We start from the raw sequence: 19,579 nt of genomic DNA, 5'->3' as shown, positions 1-19,579 counted from the left end.
TTCAATCTTGTTACCGGCAAGTCTCTTTACTCGTTCCGTAATGCATCATCCCACAACTAACTCATTATTCACAATGCTTGCAAGGCTTATAGTGATGTGCATTACCGAGAGGGCCCAGAAATACCTCTCCAATACATGGAGTGACAAATCCTAATCTCGATATATGCCAAGTCAACAAACACCTTCGGGGACACCTGTAGAGCATCTTTATAATCACCCAATTACATTGTGACGTTTGATAGCACACAAAGTGTTCCTCCGGTATTCGGGAGTTGCATAATCTCATAGTCAGAGGAACATGTATAAGTCATGAAGAAAGCAGTAGCAATGAAACTGAAACGATCATAATGCTAAGCTAACGAATGGGTCTTGTCCATCACATCATTCTCTAATGATGTGATCCCGTTCATCAAATGACAACACATGTCTATGGCTAGGAAACTTAACCATCTTTGATTAACGAGCTAGTCAAGTAGAGGCATACTAGGGACACTCTGTTTGTCTATGTATTCACACATGTACTAAGTTTCCGGTTAATACAATTCTAGCATGAATAATAAACATTTATCATGAAATAAGGAAATAAATAATAACTTTATTATTGCCTCTAAGGCATATTTCCTTCAGTCTCCCACTTGCACTAGGGTCAATAATCTAGTTCACATCGCCATGTGTTTCAACACCAATAGTTCACATCACCATGTGATCAACACTCAAAGGGTTTACTAGAGTCAATAATCTAGTTCACATCGCTATGTGATTAACACCCAAAGAGTACTAAGGTGTGATCATGTTTTGCTTGTGAGAGAGGTTTAGTCAATGGGTCTGCCACATTCAGATCCATATGTATTTTGCAAATTTCTATGTCTACAATGCTCTGCACAGAGCTACTCTAGCTAAATGCTCCCACTTTCAATATGTATCTAGATCGAGACTCAGAGTCATCCAGATCGGTGTCAAAGCTTGCATCGTCATAACTCTTTACGACGAACTCTTTATCACCTCCATAACCGAGAAATATTTCCTTAGTCCTCTAAGGATAATTTTGACCAATGTCCAGTTTCTACTCCTAGATCACTATTGTACTCCCTTGCCAAACTCAGGGCAGGGTATACAATAGGTCTGGTACACACCATGGCATATTTTATAGAACCTGTGACTGAGGCATAGGGAATGACTTTTCATTCTCTTTCTATTTTTTGTCGTGGTCGGGTTTTGAGTCTTACTCAACTTCACACCTTGTAACACAGGCAAGAACTCCTTCTTTGACTGTTCCATTTTGAACTACTTCAAAATCTTCTCAAGGTATGTATTCATTGAAAAATCTTATCACGCGTCTTGATCTATCTCTATAGATCTTGATGCTCAATATGTAAGCAGCTTCACCGAGGTCTTTCTTTGAAAAACTCCTTTCAAACACTCCTTTATGCTTTCCAGAAAATTCTACATAATTTCCGATCAACAATATGTCATTCACATATACTTATCAGAAAGGCTGTAGTGCTCCCACTCACTTTCTTGTTAATACAGGCTTCACCACAAGTCTGTATAAAACCATATGCTTTGATCACACTATCAAAGCGTATATTCCAACTCCGAGAGGCTTGCACCAGTCCACAAATGGATCGCTGGAGCTTGCACACTTTGTTAGCATCTTTAGGATCGACAAAACCTTCTGGTTGCATCATATACAACTCTTCTTTGAGATATCCATTAAGGAATGCAGTTTTGACATCCATTTGCCCAATTTCATAAAATGCGGCAATTGCTAACATGATTCGGACAGACTCTAAGCATCGATAGGAGTGAGAAAATCTCATCATAGTCAACACCTTGAACTTGTCGAAAACCTTTTGCGACAATTCGAGCTTTGTAGATAGTAACACTACTATCAGCGTCCGTCTTCCTCTTGAAGATCCATTTATTCTCAATGGCTCACCAGTCATCGGGCAAGTCAATCAAAGTCCATACTTTGTTCTCATACATGGATCCCATCTCAGATTTCATGGCCTCAAACCATTTCGCGGAATCTGGGCTCATCATCGCTTCCTCATAATTCGTAGGTTCGTCATGGTATAGTAACATGATTCCCAGAATAGGATTACCGTACCACTCTGGTGCGGAACATATTCTGTTTGACCTACGAGGTTTGGTAGTAACTTGATCTGAAGTTTCATGATCATCATCATTAACTTCCTCACTAATTGGTGTAGGCCTCACTGGAACTGATTTCTGTGATGAACTACTTTCCAATTTGGGAGAAGGTACAATTACCTCATAAAGTTTTACTTTCCTCCCACTCACTTCTTTTGAGAGAAACTCCTTCTCTAGAAAAGATCCATTCTTAGCAACGAATATCTTGCCTTCGGATCTGTGATAGAAGGTGTACCCAACAGTTTCCTTTGGGTATCCTATGAAGACGCATTTCTCCGATTTGGGTTCGAGCTTATCAGGTTGAAGCTTTTTCACATAAGCATCGCAGCCCCAAACTTTAAGAAACGACAGCTTAGGTTTCTAGCCAAACCATAGTTCATACGGTGTCGTCTCAACGGATTAGACAGTGCCCTATTTAACGTGAATGTAGTTGTCTCTAATGCATAACCCCAAAACGATAGTGGTAAATCAGTAAGAGACATCATAGATTGCACTATATCCAATAAAGTACGGTTATGATGTTCGGACACACCATTATGCTGTGGTGTTCCAGGTGGCATGATTTTGTGAAACTATTCCACATTGTTTAATTGAAGACCAAACTCGTAACTCAAATATTCGTCTCCTTGATCAGATCGTAGAAACTTTATTTTCTTGTTACGATGATTTTCCACTTCACTCTAAAATTCTTTGAAATTTTCAAATGTTTCAGACTTATGTTTCATCAAGTAGATATACCCGTATCTGCTCAAATCATCTGTGAAGGTCGGAAAATAATGATACCCGCCGCGAGCCTCAACACTCATCGGACCGCATACATCAGTATGTATTATTTCCAATAAGTCAGTTGCTCGCTCCATTGTTCCGGAGAACGGAGTCTTAGTCATCTTGCCCATGAGGCATGGTTCGCAAGCATCAAGTGATTCATAATCAAGTGATTCCAAAAGCCCATCAGCATGGAGTTTCTTCATGCACTTTACACCAATATGACCTAAACGGCAGTGCCACAAATAAGTTGCACTATCATTATTAACTTTGCATCTTTTGGCTTCAATATTATGAATATGTGTATCACTACGATCGAGATTCAATAAACCATTTATATTGAGTGTATGACCATAGAAGGTTTTATTCATGTAAATAAAACAACAATTATTCTTTGACTTAAATGAATAACCGTCTTGCAATAAACATGATCCAATCATATTCATGCTCAACGCAAACACCAAATAACATTTATTTTAGGTTCAACACTAATCCTGAAGGTAAAGGGAGTGTGCTATGGTGATCTTATCAACCTTGGAATCACTTCCAACACACATCGTCACCTCGCCCTTAACTAGTCTCTGTTTATTTTGCAACTCTCGTTTCGAGTTACTACTCTTAGCAACTGAACTAGTATCAAATACTGAGGGGTTGCTATAAACACTAGTAAAGTACACATCAATAACATGTATATCCAATATACCTTTGTTCACTTTGCCATCCTTCTTATCCGCCAAGTATCTAGGGTAGTTCCACTTCCAGTGACCATTTCCTTTGAAGTAGAAGCACTCAGTTTCAGGCTTGGGTCTAGCTTTGGGCTTCTTCATGGGAGTGACAACTTGCTTATCATTCTTATTGAAGTTCCCTTTCTATTTCTTTGCCCTTTTCTTGAAACTAGTGGTCTTGTTAACCATCAACACTTGATGCTCTTTCTTGATTTCTACCTTCGCTGATTTCAGCATCGCGAAGAGCTTGGGAATTACTTTCGTCATCCCTTGCATATTATAGTTCATCATGAAGTTCTAGTAACTTGGTGATAGTGACTAGAGAACTTTGTCAATTACTATCTTATCTGGAAGATTAACTCCCACTTGATTCAAGCCATTGTAGTACCCAGACAATCTGAGCACATGCTCACTGGTTGAGCTAGTCTCCTCCATCTTGTAGGCAAAGAACTGTCAGAGGTCTCATACCTCTCGACACGGGCATGAGTATGAAATACCAATTTCAACTCTTGGAACATCTTATATGCTCTGTGGCATTCAAAACATTTTTGAAGTCCCGGTTCTAAGGCGTAAAGCATGGTGCACTAAACTATCAGGTAGTCATCATATCGAGCTTGCCAAACGTTCATAACGACTGCATCTGCTCCTGCAATAGTTCTGTCACCTAGCGGTGCATCAAGGACATAATTCTTCTGTGCAGCAATGAGGATAATCCTCAGATCACGGACCAAGTCCGCATCATTGCTACTATCATCTTTCAACTTATTTTTCTCTAGGAACATATCAAAAAAAACGGGAGCTACATCGCGAGCTATTGATCTACAACATAGTTATGCAAATACTATCAGGACTAAGTTCATGATAAATTAAAGTTCAATTAATCATATTACTTAAGAACTCCCACTTAGATAGACATTCCTCTAATCATCTAAGTGATCACGTGATCCAAATCAACTAAACCATGTCCGATCATCACGTGAGATGGAGTAGTTTTCAATGGTGAACATCACTATGTTGATCATATCTACTATATGATTCACGCTCGACCTTTCGGTCTCAGTGTTCCGAGGCCATATCTGCATATGCTAGGCTTGTCAAGTTTAACCCGAGTATTCTGCGTGTGCAAAACTGGCTTGCACCCGTTGTATGTGAACGTAGAGCTTATCACACCCGATCATCACGTGGTGTCTCGGCACGATGAACTGTCACAACGGTGCATACTCAGGGAGAACACTTGTACCTTGAAATTTAGTGAGAGATCATCTTATAATGCTACCGCCGAAATAAGAAAAATAAGATGCATAAAGGATAAACATCACATGCAACCAATATAAGTGATATGATATGGCCATCATCATCTTGTGCCTTTGATCTCCATCTCCAAAGCACCGTCATGATCACCATCGTCACCGGCTTGACACCTTGATCTCCATCGAAGCATCGTTGTTGTCTCGCCAACTATTGCTATCATAACTATCGCTACCACTTAGTGATAAAGTAAAGCAATTACATGGCGATTGCATTGCATACAATAAAACGACAACCATATGGCTCCTGCCAGTTGCCGATAATTCTGTTACAAAACATGATCATCTCATACAACAATTTATATCATCACGTCTTGACCATATCACATCACAACATGCCCTGTAAAAACAAGTTAAACGTCCTCTACTTTGTTGTTGCAAGTTTTACGTGGCTGCTACAGGCTTAGCAAGAACCGCTCTTACCTACGCATCAAAACCACAACGATTTTTCGTCAAGTGTGTTGTTTTAACCTTCAACAAGGATCGGGCGTAGTCACACTCGATTCAACCAAAGTTGGAGAAACAGACACCCACTAGCCACCTGTGTGTGAAGCACGTCGGTAGAACCAGTCTCGCGTAAGCGTACGCGTAATGTCGGTCTGAGCCGCTTTATCCAACAATACCGCCGAATCAAAGTATGGCATGCTGGTAAGCAGTATGACTATTATCGCCCACAACTCTTTGTGTTCTACTCATGCATATAACATCTGCGCATAGACCTGGCTCAGATGCCACTGTTGGGGAACGCAGTAATTTCAAAAAAATTCCTATGATCACGCAAGATCTATCTAAGTGATGCATAGCAACGAGAGGGGAGAGTGTGTCCACGTACCCTCGTAGACCGAAAGCGGAAGCGTTTAGTAACGCGGTTGATGTAGTCGAACGTTCGCGATCCAACCGATCCAAGTACCGAACGCACGGCACCTCCGCGATCTGCACACGTTCAGCTCGATGACGTCCCTCATACTCTTGATCCAGTTGAGGCCGAGGGAGATTTCCGTCAGCACGACGGCGTGGTGACGGTGATGATGAAGTTACCGGCGCAGGGCTTCGCCTAAGCACTACGATGATATGACCGAGGTGTGTAACTGTGGAGGGGGGCACCGCAGACGGCTAAGACAAATCATGAGTGCCTTTGGGGTGTCCCCTGGCCACGTATATAAAGGGGGCGCGCCAGGTGTGGGGAATCCTACTAGGACTCCCCAGTCCAAGTAGGATTCCCCTCCTCTTTCCTATTCGGAGTAGGAGAGAAGGAAAGAGAGGGAGAGGGAGAACGAAAGGGGGGCCGCGCCCCCACCCCTTGTCCAATTCGGTTTGGGCAGGGCGGAGGCGCGCGCCACCTCTTGGCCCTTGTCCCCTCTCTCCACTAAATCCCAATAAGGCCCATTACTCCTCCCGGCGAATTCCCGTAACTCTCCGGTACTTCGAAAAATACCCGAATCACTCGGAACCAGTCCGATGTCCGAATATAGCCTTCCAATATATCGATCTTTACGTCTCGACCATTTCGAGACTCTTCGTCATGTCCGTGATCTCATCCGGGACTCTGAACAACCTTCAATACATCAAATCACATAACTTATAATACAAATCATTATCGAACGTTAAGCGTGCGGACCCTACGACTATGTAGACATGACCGAGACACATCTCCGGTCAATAACCAATAGCGGAACCTGGATGCTCATATTGGCTCATACTTATTCTACGAAGATCTTTATCGGTCAAACCGCATAACAACATACGTTGCTCCCTTTGTCATTGGTATGTTACTTGCCCGAGATTCGATCGTCGGTATCTCAATACCTAGTTCAATCTCGTTACCAGCAAGTCTCTTTACTCGTTCCGTAATGCATCATCCCGCAACTAACTCATTAGTCACAATGCTTGCAAGGCTTATAGTGATGTGCAGTACCGAGAGGGCCCAGAGATACCTCTCCGATACACAGAGTGACAAATCCTAATCTCGATATATGCCAAGTCAACAAACACCTTCGGAGACACCTGTAGAGCATCTTTATAATCACCCATACGTTGTGACGTTTGATAGCACACAAAGTGTTCCTCCGGTATTCGGGAGTTGCATAATCTCATAGTCAGAGGAACATGTATAAGTCATGAAGAAAGCAGTAGCAATGAAACTGAAACGATCATAATGCTAAGCTAACGAATGGGTCTTGTCCATCACATCATTCTCTAATGATGTGATCCCATTCATCAAATGACAACACATGTCTATGGCTAGAAAACTTAACCATCTTTGATTAACGAGCTAGTCAAGTAGAGGCATACTAGGGACACTCTGTTTGTCTATGTATTCACACATGTACTAAGTTTCCGGTTAATACAATTCTGGCATGAATAATAAACATTTATCATGAAATAAGGAAATAAATAATAACTTTATTATTGCCTCTAGGGCATACTTCCTTCACGGAGCTCGACGAAAGGCTATCCATGAAGATATTTTTCAGGCCCTGCACTCCATTAACGGATTCATCAATAGCTACTTGGGGGATCTCCAGTTTATGAACTCCATGCATTAGAGACCAAGGGGTGATGCAACCGCGAGGTCTACTCGATGGGTCAGACCACACGAAGGAGCTGCAAAGGTAAATGTTGACGCCGCTGTCTCTCGACATGGCTATGGCGCGGTTGGCGCAATTTGCAGGGATCAAGAAGGGGCCTTTTTGGGAGCTTCCACTCTCTTCTTCAGACATATCGCTGATCCACAAACCCTCGAGGCACTAGCGATATGGGAAGCGTTGGCTCTCTCGGATGACCTCTATCTTCGGAGGATCCATGTAGCATCGGACTGCAAGGGGGGTGGTTGAGGACGTCAAGAAGGAAAATGCAGCAAGCTATGGAGCAATTATTCATAAAATAATAGACCACTCTTTGTCTTTTGATTTTTGTAAATTTAGTCATGAGTTTAGGAGCTCGAATGTTGAAGCTCACAACTTAGCGAAGCATGCTCTTACTCTCGGTGGTGGCCGCCATGTTTGGTTAGGACATCCCGGGAATCTCCCGTTCGTCATGTAAATGTAGTGACGGTTTAATAAAGGAACTTCACGAGGTTGTCTCAAAAAAAAAACAAATTCAACATGGAGAAACATGCATATGGAAATTCGTTGAGCTTTTTTTTCGAGGGATGAAATATGCAACAGCTAGTTGAACACCTTTTGCAAGCTAATTGCAGCTGTGAATAAACAAAAAGAAGGCTGAGGAGATAAGAACCGGGCAAATTCCGTCGTGCATGCTTGATCAATGGTCGCGTCATGTGAGCTCAGCTGAAATGCTCTCCCTCGTAGTCGGCGGCCACTCAGGCCTATGCCCGGGCTCCTCGACCCCAAGAAGGATGGCAGCTTCAGCCTTCAGCTCATGGTCAACGCTCTGGACGTACGTACGTATACATGTTAAACCCATCCGTACTCCTCCATCTCTCCCAGCCCCGTCCATCAAACCGCCGCTACCTTCTCTGACCCACGCCAGCTGCGAGTTGGAGCCTAGTTTCGACGGCGATGGCACGGTCAGGCCAACTCCACCGCGCGATCTCAAATAAACGTCCGTTTTGCCTGAATTCTGTCCAAACGGGATCGTGTCTGGGCCGTTTCTGGAATGGCGGTGGTCGTGCGCCCCAACGCGCGGACGCATCCCAGCCGCATCATGTCTGCGTACTTTTTTCTTTGCAAGCCTTTAAACTTTTTTTCATCATTCATTCTTGATACATGGAATACATCACCAAATTTTGACTAGAAAAGTAAGACCAAACAAAACAAGAACCACAATAATACATTTTAGGAGATATCCAACTTTCATAACTGCTCCTGTAAGTTGGATTAGTGTCTTCTCGATGCATTCATTGTTGATCTGCGGAAGAGCCGTCTCCATCTTGCGTGTTTCTTTCTTCTTCGAGTCTAAAGAAGTAGAGGTTGCTTCCTCGCATCTAGTCTCGTGCCTAGCCTCTAATCTAGCAACAAGTGCACTTGTCTCATCTACAGTCTCTATGCTAGCTAAAAGTGCACGAACATCTACTAAATTGCGCTCTATCAATATATCGATGTACTCTTCTTCCCAATACCAAAACTTGCATCCATTCTACACAACAAAATTTGAAGTTAGCACAACTAGTCAAATCTAAAGCACAAACCGAAGCTACAAAGAGCACATACCCCATCGTTTAAGCACTTGATGAGCACCCATCCGGGATTCCGGCGTTGTAGACACGTGGCGCACGACCTTCTTTGGGCAGTAGTCGCACTTAATGAGCGGCAACGGTGCGCCGATGAGCTTTTGGGCTAGCACCGAGCCCGGCCGACCGCCATTCGTGTATCTGCCGGCGGACCACCGATGGTGTAGATCCGAGCGGCTAGAGGAGGAGCCACTGCCTGCATGTGCCCTTGCGGCCCTGCCAGGGCCTTCCGGCCCAGTGCCCGGCCAGTCCATGGCGCGGCGCGGCCTCCCACAGCCGGGCGAGCTCAAGACCGACCGGATCCACCCCAAATCCGGCCGGCGGGTGCGCAAATCAGGTGGCCGTGGTTGGGTAGCTCGGGGGGCGCCGAGGGGAAGGAGCTGGGCGAGCGCGCGTCCGAGCTGCGCAGCTACAATGGCAGCGGCGGCGGCGGCGGCGAGGGAAGAGTGGGGAAGAGTGGAGAAGAATGGAGGGCATGCGGCCGGAGGGAGGGAGGGGCGGATAGAAAAAGAAGCCCATGTGCCACCGACGGGCGGACCAGGGGAGGACACGCGCAGACGGCCCGCGCGTCCGCGTGCTGTCTGTTTCACCCCAAAAGCGGCGCAAACTTGGGCCGGGGATGGGTCGAAAGCGGACAGCAAACGGACAAAAGTCCGTTTACGCCCGCGCGTTGGGCCGTCTGGTTCGTCCGTTTTACCTCAAACGGACGCACCCGGACAAGATAGGGTCGCGCGGTAGAGTTGGCCTCAGAGCTGGTCATGGCATTGCTGGTGGTGGTCCTCGCCGCCGTCTGCTGCGCGTCGGCGGGCGCCGTGGCGTACCTCTCCAAGCTGCCTGTGACCCTCGACGTCACCGCATCCCCCAGTCCCGGCCAAGGTACCACCATCGTATATGCTTTTCTGTTTTTTGATTCGAAAGATCTCGTATATGCATTGTTTTTGACCCAGATGAAAAAATATCTCGTGGGGCACCGAGATTTCCGGTTACCGTGGTAACCGACAAATACTGAACGGTTATCAAACAAAAAAATTGATTTAATTTTGAATTCGAATAAAATTCATTCAAATTTCATTTAAATTCAAAAAATTGAGATATTTTGCTCGGCAAGGTGATTTCCATGGGTAACCGAATTTCGCGAGCTGTAACCAAAACCCTGTCTTCCACACGTCACGGATTGTATAGTACCACAATACATAGATCCAAAACAAGCACCTTTTTTAATACTCATTTTTATAAGATGTTGTAGACATTTTAGACATTGTCCGACAAAGTTCAATCTCAGGTGCATGAAACGTTTTATAAAAAAGAATGAGAGTACTAATAACGACTTAAGACTAGCCACAGTGAAAGTAACTTTAGCAGTAACATCGAATCCTACTCAGCAAATTTGCTTATGTGGCAATGAGTTAATGAGGAGAGAGGTAGTGTGAGTAACTTAGCTAGTTGCCGTAACATCACATGTCCCAATGCAATATGAGTCTATAACCTAATAAATGAAGCTTTACATGACACCACACTTATGTTACTACCCATTATGAAGCTAGTAATATAGTCTAGGGATATGTGTATGTTACTATGCATTATGGCTAGTCTAAATAGCTGATCCTTGACCAGTTCTTCACGCCGGCCAGGACGTAATCACAGTGACGTGGGCCCTGAACGCGTCTGTGCCCGTCGGCGCGGACGCCGACTACAAGAACGTGAAGGTCAGCCTCTGCTACGCGCCGGTGAATGCGCCGTTGAGCCAGAGGGAGCACGAGTCGCGCAAGACCCACGACAACCTCGACAAGGACAAGACCTGCGAGTACAAGGTCACCGAGCAGCCCTACACCGGCGCCGGCAGCAAGGTCGAGTACCGCGTCGCCATCGACATCCCCACCGACACCTACTACGTGCGCGCCTACGCGCTCGACGCCTCCGGCACGCAGGTCGCCTACGGCCAGACACTGCGCACCGCTACCTTCAACATCGTCAGTATCAGAGGCATCAACACCTCCATCAAGGTCGCCTCCGGCGTTTTCTCCACCTTCTCTGCCGTCTCCCTCGTCTTCTTCTTCTTCATTCTCTAAACTCGGAAGTCGGAACCATGGTAAGTTGTCTGTCCGTGCGCGACTTCTCCTTGTCCTTTGCAACGTTTGAACTAAAACTACGTCATGTATTTCCTAACGGAGGGAATACGCACTATTGTACTTTTTTTCGATAAAGGCACTAGTGTACATGTAAAAGAGTGTTGGTGTGAGTAGGGCGTTTTGGTGCCCAAGTTTATCTGCACCTGTTTAGAAAAAAATTCATAAAAAATTCAAAGCAAATTCAAAAAAATTTAAATAAAATTTGTATGGTAGACAATTTCATGCGTGAGGCCCGCTCCAAATTTTAAGTTATTTGGACATCTGAACAGCTCTCAGCAAAAAAGACAAATCTGACCAAAACAGCACATGAAGAGTAAACATTTTTACAGACTCTCAATTTGTCTTTTTTGCTGAGAGCTCCTCAGATGTCCAAATGATTTGAAAATTGGAGCGGACCTCACGCATCAAATTTTCTACCCCACAAAAACAATTTGGAATTTTTTGAATTTTTCTAGTATTTGTTTTGATTTTTTTCGTCAGCGCGGGTGCAGATGAGCTCGGGTGCAGAAATGGATTTTCGTGTTGGTGTTCCTTAATTTCGGGGACTCTGGTGATTGTTGATGTTGTACCATCGACGGATGCTACCTCCATTCTGCTTTATGGTTTGTAAGGTCAGCGCGTATGGTCTATAACTCTATATCAACAATTCATAACCAACGTAACAAGAGTTGTACACAAAAAATATATCTGGCTACAACTCTGAAATCTATGGTAAAAATCAGGGGAAAATACTCTCACTTAAACATGCATGTGGCAATCCGAATGTCATATACTAATTTACAACTAAGTTTATTTTCTATTCTCGAGGTGTAGAATGAGTTTGGATTTAAATTGCAATGATTGCCTTTTTAAAAGACCGAAGGCCATATGTTAAATAAAATTAGCCCTTGCAAGAATTAAAAAAATGCAGACAATTCTTTAAAGAAACCAGCATTGTCTTCCTTCTGCAACCAACAGTGGTGTGCCGTGAGCAAAGCTCATTCCTGCCTCTAGACCTTCATCTTGTTGTAAACCAGGAGCTTACAAAAGCAGCGGCTGAGAAGTCACTGGTGTACAACAAAAGACGCTGACGACCTCAAACTAGATAGGCCGACGTGTCGGAGAAGCCGACACCGAGGGGGCCAGAAAATGATCCCAACCCTGACTAGACAAACGAGGGGACACAAACCTCAGGAGTTCCCTAACGGAGCCGCATCTGACTGCTTCATCAGATGGAGAAGGAACTAGAGAAGAAAACATGTTGCAACATCATCCCTTCAGCAGGATGATGCCGCCGTGAACAAGTGCTAATCACGCCAGATCGAGTGACTGGCGATCAACACCATCCTCTGACTCGTTGTCGCCAGTCCAAGGAAGGACATCGACATTGGTAAATCCCAAGAACCATTATTTTCATTGTCACCGCTGCCCACACTTTACCTATGATGACAAAATGGAAGACCTGAACTTTAGTCTCATTCCGCTCAGCCACCCAACCTTGCCCTCCTTCGAAGCTCACATGTCCGGCGGCGCCGTGTGCCTCCTTTTGCAGTGGGCGTGGCTCCCCTTCCCGTAGTCGCGGTTTCAGCCTATACATGACTTCCTCTTCTCTGACTCGTGCTCCGATGGCTTGGGACTGCTCAGACTCTGGCCAGGGCGAAATCCCTGCATCCTATGCTGGCAGCGCGTGACACTCGTGGGTGTCGTTCCCTTCTTGGAGGCACCGCCATGGCCGTTATTTGTGCCCTCTTCGAGCATCAGGGGAAACCCTAGGTTCCGGTTATCCGGATCAGACGACAACGGCATCTCGGTGTCGTTCTCCTTCGTGAAGGCGTCGTCTTGTTTGCTCGCGATGTCCTCGATTCTAGTTTTGGAGATGTTGGTCGTCTAGTTGTTGGTCTGGGCTGCTTCTCAAGGCAGCGAGTGTAGCATTGTTTTCCTTTGTTTGGGTCGTGTTTTCCATGTCTTGTTGCTTTGGGCACCATGTTCACGCCCTTGCGTCCGTGACATGTGTTGTACCACTTTTTGTACTCTCTCTAACTTGTTCTATCAATGAAATGATACACAAGCTTTGCGTATTCGCGAAAACAAACTCGAATACCCTACGAGACAAAACCGTGGGGCTTAGATCCGTGTTTCCCCTATCCTCCCGCCACCACGGGTGGCGGAGAACAAGGGACCCCATGGGTCAAGGGGTGCTAATCAAAGCCTTCTATCGCCTTCTCTCTAGCAAACCCTAGGGAAATGTTTCATTAAAGGGAAACATAGTTGTGTAAAATGTGTCTTGTGATGATAAAAAAACTTCTAAAATGGTTTTTGGTATCTATGTTTGATTTTCTTGGAAAACAGCGAGTGGTTTTGACTTTCCATGACATGAAAAGAATCTGCTGGGGACACAAGGTTGTAAATTTTAATTCTAGTGTTCTTTGTACTACCTTGACAGTTGATGAATAGATCGAAAATTTTCTCACAGAAAAAAAGGTTCGTGTTGGATGCTGGGCGGACATAGAGTATAAACATACGGCCACAAGAGAACAATGCTTAATCTTAAAGCAACCTTAGTTGAACCGAGTGGTTAGCGAATCATGATAAAGAACTTTTGGGACGAAAGATTTCAAAAATAGGGAAATATGAAAATGCGAGACTGAAACTACACGGCAAATTAAAATACCGATGCTTCTATTCCTGCAAAACTTGGAGAAAATATCCTACAAGGTTTCTTACCACACTAGTGGAATAGGCGCGCTGTGCTTGGCTAGAAATTTGGACAGTAGTTTTTTTTTTGAAACGGGGGCAAAAGATTTCCCTCATCTCATTAATTAAGAAGAGTTTTGAATTACATGACCGACCGCCCGTAGACGGCCCCAAACCGATAAGCCTACTCTCGCGGCATAAGAGAACTCAAATGTTTAGCCCCCTGCCAAACCCCCAAGTCTGACCTTCGCCTTGATTCTAGACGTGATTACATTTGGCATGGAGGACACCTTCCTAAACACTCTTGCACTCCGTTCATTCCAAATCTCCCATGAAACCAACATGATGAGAGATGCGAGGCCCTTTCTCACATTGCCGTTGGCGCCTACCATCTGGTGCCACCAATTGACGTTGTCGAAGCTACTCCAGTCGGTGATGTCCACACCGGTCAAACCCATCCAAGTCTTGATCTCCGTCCAAATGTTGTAACGTGTATCGACACCAGAAGATGATGTGCGCCACCGTCTCCGGCTCCCTCTTGCATAATTGGCATAGGCCGCAATTTGGCTATCCTCTCCGTTGAAGCCTGTCCGTCGTCCAAACACGGTCTTGAATGATAAGCCAAGCAAAGAATTTGTGCTTTGGCGGCGCCCAATTGTTCCACACAGCCGGCTTCATTTTCGATGCAGTGGAGTCGTCGAGTTGAGCTTTGTAAGCCGACGATGTCGTGTATTCACCGGAAGGCGAAAGCTTCCAAACGATCTCATCATCCACCCCCTCATCAAGGAAGACCTCTCGTAATCCAACCCAAAGCTCATAGTATTCAAGGATGTGCTGAATTGTGAGCCCAGAATTTGTGTTGATGTTGGCAATTCACTTGTTGAGATCCAAAGCTCTATGGATGGTGTCATTCTTGTGTTTGGAAATTGCAAAAACGGAGGGAGCGATATCTTTTGGTTTGCGAACCACAAGCCAAGGGGAGTGCCAGAAAGAGGCTCTTTGTCCGTTGCCAACAGTGATGGAAGTGCACTCATAAAATATCACCATGTCCTCTTCATCGCATGGGTGCCCAAATTAAGGCACGTGCGAATTTGTCCATGTCGAGGATGCCTAGGCCGCCCATGTCCTTGGGCGTACAAACTTTCTCCCATCTTATCTTACATTTGCTCCCAGAAACCTTATCGGTGCCTCCCCATAGAACCCATAGAAAAGCCCGCTGCAGCTTGACGATGGATCCTTTGGGCACCACAAGCAAAGTGAGGTGGTGGATGGCCTGCGAAGTGATAAGTGACTTTACCCACGTGCTCCTCCCAACCATCGTAATTTGGAGAGTTGCACCCTATATGTTACACCTCTAAGCCGATTGTTATTCAGAAATTCGAAGGCCAGAAAAAACTTGCATAATATCTGCACCCTCTATCTCGTTTATTTCAACAAAAGAAAATGTTAATGCTACAAACATCAAAAAAAGAGTTGCATCATAGCTGCGCCGACAAGGGCAATTTTCACAGCACGCTGGAAGAACAAGTTATGTTTCCATGAAGCAGTTAAATATATACACCCGGTGGTCTTTGGTGGTACAATAAACATTCCAAACTATTTACAAATATGTATTCTGCCCCTTATACAGACCCAGCTCTGCAACTCAATCATAGCTGTTACACACAAATTGTTCGATCATACTCCATCAAGAACGCCAAAGCTCAACAACAACAACAGAGCCAGAGCTCCATCTTATTAGTAACAATCCTGACTTATGATACTCTGGGTGCCTGGGCTGACATTCACCGAGCAGGACATCAGGCCCTGAAAAAAATGAGTTGTTAGAGTTTCACAGATTTTTTTTCTTTGTCAAAAAGCTGATCCGGTGTGCAGCACGATACCAAAATTCAACATCTATCTCATTAATCGAATCATGTTAGTTTAGGATGCAAACATATCACAAATACAAGAAGACAGCAAACAACAACTCACTCAGACACTGAGTCACAGCAAGAAATTTACTTCTGAATTAAATATTAGTTCCAGGGAAAAATATGTACATTTGAAAATAATAAAATGTTCCCGTTAACAATTGGATATCTCATTTGGCGCCATAATACAGCTCCAATGTTCAGGTTGCCATTCCTGCTTCTCTAATCCATTGAGAAATATAGCTGGCTCAAAGGGATTGAATAAATAAATACAGCAGGCCCTCTAGCATTCTAGTGTTAGTTTCTGGTTGTATGCAGATGCTGCTCGTAGGTTCTTGTTGGCAAAGATTGTACAGTAGGGGATTAGCAAAGAGCTGGCTTTGCTACTTGTGTTGGTCTCAGCTTAAGGCAAGTATGTCTATATATATGTGGCAGTCTGGAAAATTGGTTATCATAACAACTTTTTCATAAGAGTCTACAGAAGGGAAAATGATCAGAGTCTAACTACAACCAAAACCACTAAATTCATACAACACCACTGTGCGGTCGTGCTCACAAGTGTTCTGAAATAAAGAAGTTCTATAGCAAAGAGCATGCCAATGTTTCTTGTGCACCGAGCTTTCAAGCCGGCTTGCAAGCTTCACTGAGGCGGCTCGCGAGCTTGGGCGGAGGGCGGAGGCTCGGCTTGTTAAACCTCCGAGTCGAGCTTCGAACCAGGAGCTTTCTGTTCACCCCTAAGTAACACAACTCAACCCTTTGGCAGACTCTCATTTTAACCTTCTCTACTGTTTGCACTTCGCAGGCATTTGAAAGTACTATCACTCATGCACTCATCAATTACTTCCATCTTTGACCCATTCTTTTTCAAATATATTGTCTTTGTACTAGTAAATTTTCTTGAATCAAATATTAGTTCCAGGAAAAATATTTATATTTGAAAATAACAAAATGTTCCCATTAACAATTGGATATCTCATTTGGCGCCATAATACAGCTCCAATGTTCAAGTTGCCATTCCTGCTTCTCTAATCCATTGAGAAATATAGCTGGCTCAAAGGGATGAAATAAATAAATACATCAAACCCTCTAGCATTCTACTGTTAGTTTCTGGTTGTCTGCAGATGCTGCTCGTAGGTTCTTGTTGGCAAAGCATTGTACAGTAGGGGATTAACAACGAGCTGGCTTTGCTGCTTGTGTTGGTCTCAGCTTAAGGCAAGTATGTCTATATATATGTGGCAGTCTGGAAAATTCTATTGTTTCTGCTCAATTATCATAACAATTTTTTCATAAGAGTCTACAGGAGAGAAAATTATCAGAGTCTAACTACAACCAAAACCACTATATTTATACAACACCAATGTGCAACTGTTCGTGCTCAAGTGTTCTGAAATAAAGAAGTTTTATAGCAAAGAGCATGTCGAAATGTTTCTTGTGCACCGAGCCTTCAAGCTTCACTGAGCCGGCAACCCGAGCTTGGCCGGAGGACGGAGGCTTAGGCTCGGCTTGTTCAACCTCCAAGCCGAGCCTCGAACCACGATCTTTCTGTTCACCCCTAATGACACAACTCAACCATTTGGAAGACTCTCATTTTCCCCTGTTCGCACTTCACAGGCATTTGAAACTACTATCACTCATGCACTCATCAATTACTTCCATCTTTGACGCATTCTTTTTCAAATACATTGTCTTTGTACTAGTAACTCGCATGACTAACTTTTTATAGTTAATTTCATGGCATCATATGACAATTAACGGAGGTAATATGTTCTCCTTCATAGTCCTCTTTTCCAGGGCCTTACCTATTTCCTGATCTAATTATCTAAAGAAAAAAAAACTGTTGATCAGAAGTAATGGATGTTTCTCTATTTTGAATAAGCCAGTTTGGATCCAGCTAGCTCAAAGTTGCATTCATGTAGGAACTGAAATATTTTCTAGGCTAACACTTCGTGTTAAGCTTAACTCTACACTTCCTGATCCTTGGCCGACTTTAAGCCCGCACATTAGGCCTAATGGACCCAATACATTCATACATGATGGTGATGCTGAAGTACAATCATGCACATTTCCTCAAACGTTTAGATCAATGGTTGATGCATGCAACTCAATATGAATTGACATAGTTAGCGCAAGTCTTTGCAACGATCCTATGGAGTTCATCAACCACTATATGTATGTACTGATCAACACCGAGTATATAAGAGCCAATTTTGTTAGGGGTACCTCCACCCCCACCCCCCTGCGCACAAGCGGTGTGATGTACCACCAGATATTTCGTTTAAGACGTGTGTCTCTGAATATTACTAGTTTGGATATAGGAGATCAGCTGCTGCAAGTCAAGCTTACTAGCCTATTCCATATTTCAAAATAGATATAGACGCCCAAGAAATCATATATCACATAGCCACAAACTAATGAACGAAACAACTGCTCTCTAATAAGAAACAACTGCTCTCTAATAATCCTACCAATATAGAAACTACCAAATTAGTTTTAGACCTTACCACGCCGTAATAAATAATTCATATCACTAATCCTCCCCACTCCTTTTAGATCGAAATTTAGCCAGAACCAATACTCGGTCACCAAAACTGTCCTATGATCACATCAAAGCCATCCAAATATCCAATAATTAGGCAAGCTCATCAATCATGACCCAGTCGCTAAAACTCATTAGAAAAGAAACAGTGTAAGCTAGCCCATTTATATAACCTAATACAGCTTACAAATTCTCTAATCCAATCCACTCAGCCAATATCATGAAGTAGTTCCTAACAATCAATCAAAGACAATGGGCCAAAGAAATTTTTACAAAGCATCCAATCAGTCAACAGTCAAGCACCTTCACGGGAAAGTACTGTAGTTCCTAACAATCAATCAAAGACATTCGGCCAAAGAAAAATTCACAAAGGCATCCAATCAGTCAATTACCTTGACGGGAATGTTGAAATGGAACAGCCTGACGGCGCCGACCACCTCGGTCACTATCTCCAGCGGCACAGACCCGGCGGCGATGTCCCCGATAAGCTCAATCACGTCGTCCAGCACCCTGCCGGCGTCCACCCACACCTCAGAAGAGGCATAGGTAACCCCTCTAGCCGCGAGCTCACCGGATCCGGGGCGCGCAGTGCCGGAGCCGAGCAGACGGCCGCGGTACGAGACGGCGGCAGAGACGGCGCGGTAGCGGAGAGGGAGGAGGAAGCCGGGGTTGCGGACGCGGAGGCCGAGCGCGAGGTTGAAGTCCAGCGCGGGGAGGGGCGGCGGGTTGACGCGGAAGCGGTCGAGGCGGATGTCGGCGACCCGGGCGGCGGGGGCGGACGGGTAGAGGAGGAAAGCGAGGCCGGCGAGCAGCGCGAGGGCGAGGAGGAGCGGGAGCGTGCGGGCGGAGAAGCGCCGGATGCAGGGGATGCGCCGCGGGCGGAGGCGGCGGAGGCGGACGAAGATGGGGGGTGGGCTGAGGAGGACGAGCGACGGGGGAGGCGGAGGCGGAGGGGGGCCGGGGGCGTAGCCGTAGGCGGCGGCGGGATAGGCGTAGTACGGGTGCGGGGGCTGGGGCTGGCCGAGGAGGGGCTGGGCGACGTGGCCCGAGGGCTTCTCGCCGTCCGCCGCCGCGGATCCCATCGCCGGCGAAGTGGTTGCGGCTGGGAGACGATTGGTAGTGGTGAAAACTTCCCCGCAGCTCGTGGCCACGGAGACTTTGCTAGATTCGATTGTTCGCCGGGAA

General features: G+C 45.1%; 1 protein-coding gene and 1 pseudogene across 1 annotated transcript; one reads left to right on the top strand and one right to left on the bottom strand.

Annotated features, from left to right (window-relative positions):
• The first annotated feature begins 8,281 nt into the window (after positions 1-8,281).
• LOC123121134 (high-affinity nitrate transporter-activating protein 2.1-like) lies at positions 8,282-11,236 on the top strand (annotated as a pseudogene).
• A 4,225-nt stretch (positions 11,237-15,461) lies between these two features.
• LOC123123579 (uncharacterized) lies at positions 15,462-19,579 on the bottom strand. The gene is made up of 2 exons (XM_044544107.1): positions 18,787-19,579; positions 15,462-15,751 (listed from the first exon to the last, which is right to left on the bottom strand). Exons 1-2 carry the CDS (start codon positions 19,474-19,476, stop codon positions 15,683-15,685), a joined length of 759 nt encoding a protein of 252 aa, XP_044400042.1. The 5' UTR covers positions 19,477-19,579; the 3' UTR covers positions 15,462-15,682.

This window comes from Triticum aestivum, chromosome 5D (genome assembly GCF_018294505.1).
Source record: "Triticum aestivum cultivar Chinese Spring chromosome 5D, IWGSC CS RefSeq v2.1, whole genome shotgun sequence".
NCBI lineage: Eukaryota > Viridiplantae > Streptophyta > Magnoliopsida > Poales > Poaceae > Triticum > Triticum aestivum.
The sequence above is the reverse complement of the archived record's forward strand: the minus strand, read 5'-3'. Positions and strand labels throughout refer to the sequence as shown.

Excerpts from the sequence above, each read along its gene's own strand:
- LOC123123579 (XM_044544107.1), bottom strand. The coding sequence starts at position 19,476 with ATGGGATCCGCGGCGGCGGACGGCGAGAAGCCCTCGGGCCACGTCGCC. Across the intron at positions 15,752-18,786 it reads ATTTCAACATTCCCGTCAAG|GGCCTGATGTCCTGCTCGGT; the intron begins GTAATTGACTGA and ends CATTTTTTTCAG.